The sequence below is a fragment of the Antedon bifida genome, chromosome 7, assembly GCF_963402885.1.
Source record: "Antedon bifida chromosome 7, ecAntBifi1.1, whole genome shotgun sequence".
In the NCBI taxonomy this organism is placed as follows: Eukaryota; Metazoa; Echinodermata; class Crinoidea; order Comatulida; family Antedonidae; genus Antedon; species Antedon bifida.
In genome coordinates, this window is record NC_136232.1 from 22,514,662 (window position 1) to 22,523,417 (window position 8,756).

At 32.6% G+C, this 8,756-nt stretch overlaps 1 protein-coding gene and 1 long non-coding RNA gene across 2 annotated transcripts in view; one reads left to right on the forward strand and one right to left on the reverse strand.

Moving 5' to 3' along the window:
• The window catches only part of LOC144848460 (homeodomain-interacting protein kinase 3-like), a 61,608-nt gene extending 54,956 nt beyond the window's left edge, over window positions 1–6,652 (forward strand). The window contains exons 14-15 of the mRNA XM_078705201.1: window positions 212–514; window positions 905–6,652. Coding sequence (XP_078561327.1) covers window positions 212–514; window positions 905–2,306 — 1,705 coding nt within the window. The 3' untranslated portion in view covers window positions 2,307–6,652. The remainder of the gene's footprint in view (window positions 1–211; window positions 515–904) is intronic.
• The window catches only part of LOC144848567 (uncharacterized), a 99,744-nt gene that overhangs the window by 71,850 nt on the left and 19,138 nt on the right, over window positions 1–8,756 (reverse strand). The gene's annotated exons all lie outside the window — the stretch shown is intronic.

Sequence of the window (8,756 nt, forward strand, 5' to 3'; positions counted from 1 at the left end):
AAGCTCTGTCTACACTATCAAACAAATACGGTGGTGATATGCCCAAATATGGTAGTGATATGCCCAAATATGGTAGTGATATGCCCAAATATGGTAGTGATATGACATCATCATGTCCATATATGGCCACATCACATTTATTTTATCACATAAAGTTTGATAGTGTAGACAGAGGTTTTGTCTTTATCTTAAGTATTTCTTGTCTGTATAGACGTGGTGCTATGACGAAGAAAACCAATCCTTCGTTCAGCAGTAGCCTCTCCCCTCAGAAGAAGCGTGTCAAAGCAAACTTATCTCCGACACCAGACTTATCCCTTACTCAAGTAACGTATGCAACAGAACGATCAAACGTTGCGAGTACCTCTATCAAACAGCCAGCTAGCAGTGCAAAGAATAGTCAGTACTCAGGGAAGCGTGACCCGATTGTTATAGCGGATTCGCCAAGTCCTGCGCCTAGCGTCATCACGATTAGTAGCGATAGTGAAGAGGAAACAGAAAAGCCAACAGACAAAGGGTACGTATATCAATACTATGCGAGATTATCAGATTTCCGCTACTGTAGAAAAGTTTGGTAAAAGTTAGAATATTGTTACTTTTGGAAGCATTCTTTTTAACATTAGCAAGGGTTCAAGGCTTACTTGCTCCATGCTGGTGGTCTTCTTGGATAAGGACTATAAACCGTAGGTCCAGTGTCATCTAGCTCATGTGTACTTTGAAGAATCTAGTACATCTTTTGAGATGAGTAGTGGGTTACCCCGGTGTACTGGTACACACACAGCTAGTGATCATAACTTCTGGGAGACCAGTTTAAAAAATTAATAAATAAAAGACATTGTCAAGTCATCAATCGTTGCCATCATTTCAATGTAATTCTTTTCTGATTATTCTTTATGATTACTTTCAGATGTTTGGATGGCAGTTGTAAAGCCTGTAATGACACAACTATCACTCATTCGTGCTCACTGAGCAGTACCAACAGTATTCTTAGCGCCAGTCCAGATGCACCAAATAACTTCATGTCATCATCGTATTCCTCCTTAGAGGTATCACCGTTCAAGACAGAAGATGTTAGTAAGTCACAGCGCCAGAATGTTGTTAGCTGCGTTACAATTCCTGACACACCTGAAGTCTCTGAGAGTCCAGCGAATCTCACCAGTAATGCTGTTGGGAAGACGCCACAAATATGTATAGAGACGCATGATGATCACGACCCAGAATCAAGAAGTCCTGGCCAACAAGTCGATAGTTCTAATGCAATTATTGTCACTCCAAGGAATTCTAGCAAACAGAGTCAAAAAGTAGGGTTTCAACAGAAGACATCAGAAGGTGCTAAGCCAAAGGAACCTGCAGATCATACTAAGAAAGAGAAACCGGTAAGGTTACCTTATAAGAAGTCAGTTGATGCTCGGAAGGATGGTGCGTTAGCCTTAAAGCAGGAAGCGACTACGCGGCAGAAGGTATACCTGCCGCCACTTAAGAGTGAAAGTACATCAAAGGCAGTCTCTTCAAGACAGAGAGATGCAGCAGCATCGTTGCCAAAGTTGACTAAGTCTTCAAATGCATCTGGTGGACAAGCTGGCTCTCAGAAACCTGGTTCCTCAAGATCAGGAGCCAATAACCGAGAACTTGGTGGTTCTTCTGGACACCAGGATTCTGGTATAGCACGAGGTTCCAGAGATAGGGATCCAAATAGTAATATATACGGACATAGAGATATGTCAAATTCACAGTGTTATAAGGATCCCAACAATTTGACTGTATTTAGAGAACAAGGTGGATATCGAGAATCTGGTAATGTTGCAGGCTATCGAGGTACTTACCTTTCACATCCGACCAATCCTGGATCATATGATAGGAATGAACGTTACCGCCATGTCAGTACGTACTCATCACCAACGGTTCAGAATCTGCCTTTTCCATATGCGAGTCCGTCGCATAAACCGATCGGTAGCCAACCGCACATTCACATACCAGCTCACATTGCACCACAATTTGTAACATACCCGGGTTTGAGTTCGCCTGTAGGACCCGCAAGTTTACCATCCTTACCGTCACAGTCATCGCGTTACGTTCATTATAAATCAAACATTCCAGGTCAGCTGCCCTCGCAGGCAGTCTTGCACTCGCCAACAGTTCCACACGTGGCATACAGACAGTCTCCTACGATAGCACACTCGTCTCAGTATGCGCCACCTTACAATCACCCGGTGTACATCAGGTCGCCGTCTGGGAATCTGTACTCGTATCCAATGAGTCCGACGCGAATGCGGCAACTGTACGTGTATCAGAATTTACCAGGTGATTGACTGGCGGCACTGCGAGATCAATTTGCTCAACTGAACGTGATTGAATGATCTGTTGATGCCATGGTCTTTCGTGGGCATCTATTTTTTCTGCTTGCTTGGATGAAACTAAACTAAATATAACTGTCAATGGATGGCATCAACCCCTGTGCTAAGTGTAAACCAGTACACGCCAAGCTATACATTCGTGAGCGTTCTTTTAGAAAACTGCATATAAAGAACAATTTTGTTGCATACTAAATAATACATTGTTTTAATGACTTGTTTTAGTGAACTGTTTAGTTTCCGTGTTTTATTAATAGGAATCGAGCCATTTTAGTAAGTAAATTCAATTTTCTGTTCCTCCAGTTCCTCTTACCCCTTACCCTCCTAGAAGAAAGTCATACCAATGTGCTCAAATTTGTTTAACTGAGTACATGATTTTCTCCATTTTTACTTTAGCCTCCTCCTAGTAACAAATATCTAGGTGAAGTTGAATGTGTTTCCTTCAATGTGAATTATCATTCTGTACTTCCTCAAGCTTTTATCAATCTAAACTTCGTTCCAAGACCCTTTTACATTCGATATAGTTGAGTGAATTGCTCTCGCAGACTCAAAAATATAAACCCTTTGTACATTAAATTAAATAAGTTTTACTGATAATTTTAACACAATTTGTTATGCGGTTTTAGATGTAGTATCGTTATATAAAAAATTTTAAGTTTTACTAAAGGTTTAAGTACTGAAGTGGTCAGTACAGGACATGTTTTAATTATAGGTTATAAGCTATAGAAACGCATGAATCGGATTATTTTAACCAAGTTTAGCATGCAGGGAATTTTTTAAATATAAGCCTGCTCTGCACTTATTATAGATATTTTATCGACCTAATTTACTTATACAGGACGTGTCTATATTAGCGTATGTAATAAATGATCTGAAAAGTTTTTGCCAAAGGATACAATATTAATATAAGACAGATGGCCGCATGTTTGTAAATATAACACTATTTTTCCTAGAACAGATTGTATTTTACTGAGGCTTTCAAAATTGTCTTTCCACGTAATAGAACAATGTTGGGTCTGACCTCTTTTAGGTGTGACCTATTTTTAGAAGAAAAAAAATTGTGAATTTTACAATGTTGAAAGTCTTGAAATATATAAATGGTATTAAATTCATAGGCATGTTTGTATTATGTAGATAATAGTTTAAAATTACATTAGAATTGTACAGAATTATTAAAAGAATGTGTGCATTTAAAATGTAAAAATTTTAGAAATAATTACGTTGTAAATTATATAATGAGTTGTAGCAATGTTAGAATATTAGAATTTAAAATGATTAGAATTTATGCCGAAATTTGTTTGTAATTACAAAATTTGTTTGTGGAATGTTTAATGAAAGACAGACGCAATTTGATTGGTTGATAAATGGTTCCTTAAATGAGAAAAAGTTTTGTAATGAATTTAGATTTTTAAAGACGGAATGTATATAACTGAAAATTTGAGGTCAAAGGTTATGGAATCTTGCCGGTCAAGACAACCAATGAGGTTCGCAAACAACAAACGATACAGAAATAGAATTGATGATTTGAGATTTTTCTTCTTTGAGCGTACATTTCTTTGATAGTTTTTGAATTAATGAAATATGAAATTATATAATGTTGGCCATCAGATGTATGATGATTGTGTTTATGTTTAGAACAATATAGTCATTCTAGTTTTACTAAATAATGTAGATAAATAAAAGGTGTATTATTAAGTATAGAATAAACCACTATTTAGCTATAAACTTATTAGTTTAGAGACTACGCCATTTAAACGTAGTATAAGGGCATTTTTAAGTTCTATATTTTGTGATTACTGAATACTGTAGTGGTTGATCTGTAGTGAATTGAATTGTATTGTTGATTAACGTTTTTCAAATAATTGTTAAGGTGATTTTTGTCATTTTGTGAGCAACCTGTATTGATACTATCTCCATATTACACGGTGCTAAATTTAGTGGGGTTTTTGTCTAATTAATTTGTAATATATTTGCTAAAAATAGCTTTGTTTTGAAAATATATAAAGAAAGACAGACTTTCTGAGGAGATTTGGGCTAAAATAATGCCATTTTTAGTATTAAGCTCCAGTGTCTACACTATCAAACTAGTTTAACAAAAAAAGTGTGATGTGCACAAATATGGTAGTGATATGATATGACATCATCATGTCCATATTTGGGCACATCACACTTTTTTGTCACATAAAGTTTGATAGTGTAGACAAGACTTTAAATAGTGACATGTGCTAACCGCGGTTTGAAAACTGTATATATCTGTTAATTTGATGAATATGTAGATTATTATATTTAGTAAAGTAGCAAGTTTAGTTTTAAATGGCTACCTCTGTCTTAAAGTCTGCCACTTCCACTGTTAATAATAGTTTGTAGCAGTTTACTCACGTTATTTTTCTGTAGTGTTTCAATATACGTACGTATGTAGTTAATGATAAAAGTAGCAAATACATACATATTTTAGAATGTCTTCATTGGTTTAAATAGTAAAATGACAAGCTGAATTTACAACAGTGAACAGATTTTTGAATTGAGGTTTTTAAGAAAAGCATTCAAGATTATTTTTTTAAGAAATGAATATTTTTGACTTGTTGAAAATTTTGGGTAATTTTTAGAATTGTTTTTGCATGTTTTGTGTTGTTGTCGTTGTTACTAATTATGTTAGAATGTTGTCAACAAATGTCTCTTGTAACATTCCACTAATAATAACTGCGATATTTTGTTTTCACGATGCACTGCTAAACTATGCAGCTATTGAGTCTAATAGTCATTCTGCGTCTGCACCGTATGTTCTGAGCATGCACAGATTGACACGATAGCTTTGTAGTCTTCCGGCGCATCATAAAAACGAAAGATTGCTATACAGAACAATGATACCATTGCTATTGTACTAGACAATAATGATTTGTTTCCATTCCAAATATATTCTCATTAGTTTCAATTCTCAAGAATTGTTTTTCTGTTTCTGAAGTGACCATGTTAAGATTATTCTACTGCAGTTACTGCAGTAACTACATTTATTTATGCATATTTTTAGCAAGCTTTTTTTAAATAATCATACACACAGTTTATTTACAATGATTGCCTCATAAACTCCTCACAAACTAAAGTCAAACATTATTACAGTAAAAAATGAAGTTACTGCAGTAACTACAGTAGAATAGTATTGACATGATCTCTAAGTAAAATTCACAACAAAATGGCAAAGAACCATATTTTTTTTATAATCAAATATTTTATTCATTGTATACATTTACAATTATAGTCTTTACTATTTTATACAAGTCTTTACACTTTTATTTTCACTTTTGAAACTTTTGAGAATATCATATTATTAATATCAATCCAGTATATGCACTGCCGTAATTTATTTGATGAGATGTTATTTGTCTAATAACACATCCATCAATTTTTTTTCTACTCTCCATAGCGTAGAATTCTTATACTATACTGCCAGTTTATCTGCCCTAATGACATTCATTTGGTCCATTTTTAAAAGATTGTAGTACCACAATAACCAACTCAATACCCTCGTCAACACGCACCTCTGTGTACACTATCAAACTAGTTTGAGAAAAAGAATGTGATGTTCCCAAATATGGTGGTGCTATGCCCAAATATGGTGGTGATATGCCCAAATATGGTGGTGATATGACATCATCATGTCCATATATGGGCACATCTCATTTTTTTGTCGCATAAAGTTTGATAGTGTAGACAGACATGGCTTAAAATGTAATTTGTTTGTTGATTCCTTCCCGACAGAAGATGGTTGTAGTATAAAGCATCAATAATTTTTATGAATGACGTCTTACTACAATGTAATAATTAAAACTTTATTTTTGCAAAGATACTTACTACAAACATTACTTTAAAAACGATTCAATCGTGAAAACAACAATTAAATATACCTTCCAACATCCATGTCCTATCGTTTTAAATGTCCTTATTTGCATTTCTGCCGTTGACAACATTGTGTTTATAATATAGTGGTCAGTATTTGTTTTTTCATTCTTTTAAATTTTCCGCATGTAGAAAAAAAAGCCATAGTATTTAAATATGTATTATTCAATGAAAAATGAATTCAAATAAAATTAATTTTGAATTAAAGTGCATAAATATTAAAATATTCATTAATAAATTGTATACAATTTCTATACACCATACTTTGTTTTAAGGGACCATGTGAAAATTATTCTACTGCTGTTACTGCAGTAACCACATTTTGTTTACAATTTTACCTGTGCATGCAATTATTTAGCAAGTTTTTTTTTTGTTTGGAAAGTGGGGAGGGGGTAGTAGTGGTAGTAAGCATACACACTGTTTATTGCGGTAGCTGCCTCATAAATAAAGCTAAAATCACAGTACTGCAGTAAAAAAAATGAAGTTACTGCAGTAGAATAATCTTGACATGATCCCTAAATGTGTTTGTTTATATTTATTCTGTTTGTGTTCGTTTTTCAGTGAATAATGCGTTGTTTTATTGATTTTGTATTATATATTGGTTATGTATTATTTTAATATGAGTTGCTTTATGTATCTTGGTTGATTTTGTTGAGTACTTTAAACTAAAATGCAATTAATTGACTTGCAATTAATATATCGATATATAAAAAATATATGTATGTAAGAAGCAAAATGCTAGAAAATGGGAAAATAATAACACATTAATTTGTATTCTGTTATTAGAAAACAAAGTTGGTTATGTAATGCATTTTGGTTTAACAACTTTTAAAATTGTTTTGTTAACACGCATAATCTAAATCCAGTATAGTGGAAGTTAATTAGTACAAAAAACAATAATTCTGCATACATTCATAAAGAATAAGTTATGATAAAAAGATAGAGCCTGTTTTTTCCCTAGGTGAATTCAGTTTTTGCCAATGCAGAATTTACCAAACACATGCGCTACCATACACATTGACTTCCTTTTCACTTTATGATTTGTTTATTTTAATTTAGTGTGTTTGTTAGTAATTATAGTTTGATTGCTATGGTGTTTTATTTTATTCTAGGTGCCTAATATATGTTTTTTAAACTGTGGTTAAAATTAACTATTATTTCCACTATCGATTTGTGTGCTTTTTAATAGTTGTATTTAATAAATTGCTAATCTATTTTAGAAATTATTGTCCATTTTAGAATAGTAAATGCAAATGTTTTTGTATTGTGTTTTTAATGAATGCATATATGTTGTGGGGTTTAATGTGTTTTCCAGGATGACGAAATGACACATAACTTGTAGACATGTAGTGTTAATTTGGTCCGGTATTCTCAGAATAACAACACAGAAATTATATTATATGAATATTCAATAGGTTTTTTGGGTTATACCATTTTCCTCCAAGTAATATCCAAAGTGTTTTGCATTGATGCCATGATTATTTAATCTGTGTACTTTGTTACATATTCTCATGTATTGACAGATTGGTTTTAATGTCTATTTGAATAATCATTTACATATTTGTATAGACTTGTGTAGATTTTGAATATTCATTTGCATATTGATATTACATCAGACCTATTTGAATAATCATTTGCATATTGTTAATGACTTGGGGCTATTTGAATATATTTATTTGCATATTGATATTACATCAGACCTATTTGAATAATCATTTGCATATTGTTAATGACTTGGGGCTATTTGAATAATCATTTGCATTTTGATATTACATCAGACCTATTTGAATAATCATTTGCATATTGTTAATGACTTGGGGCTATTTGAATATTCATTTGCATATTGATATTACATCAGACCTATTTGAATAATCATTTGCATATTGTTAATGACTTGGGCCTATTTGAATATTTATTTACATATTCATAAATACTTCAATTTTAGTTGAATAATCATTTGCATATTTATCAATAATTTATGCATCATTTGCATATTCTAAAGCTAAAATATCCATATAGATTATAATATTAATTTACATTTAATTACGTTAATAATATAACTTTGCATATTCATTAAATATTTATAGTTAATCATTTAAATAAATAAATAATTCATTTAGATTTGAGTGAATACGATCGGTGCACAATTGACAACAATTTAAGATGTTAGTTATTCGTGCAATACATAGATTTATAATACGGAAAATTGTAACACTGTTGCTATGGGTTCGTTGTTAGAAAAATGTTATATTATAATGTTAGAAATTGAATGTCTTCTTGTGTGATCATGCGCAGTCGTTTAGGTAGCTTTGATACGTTAAAATTGCGGCCCAAATGATTTGGATATTTTTAATGCAAGTGGTTTAAAGCATTGTGCGTGTTGTGTTTGTTGAGCTCTAGAGTCGAATTTTAACTGTTGCCTTTTACACTGTTAAAATTCGAGGAAAATGGTGACAAAAGAAATATTGTTTTTCTGGTGTATGGGAGATTTTTTGAATAAATAATCATATTTTA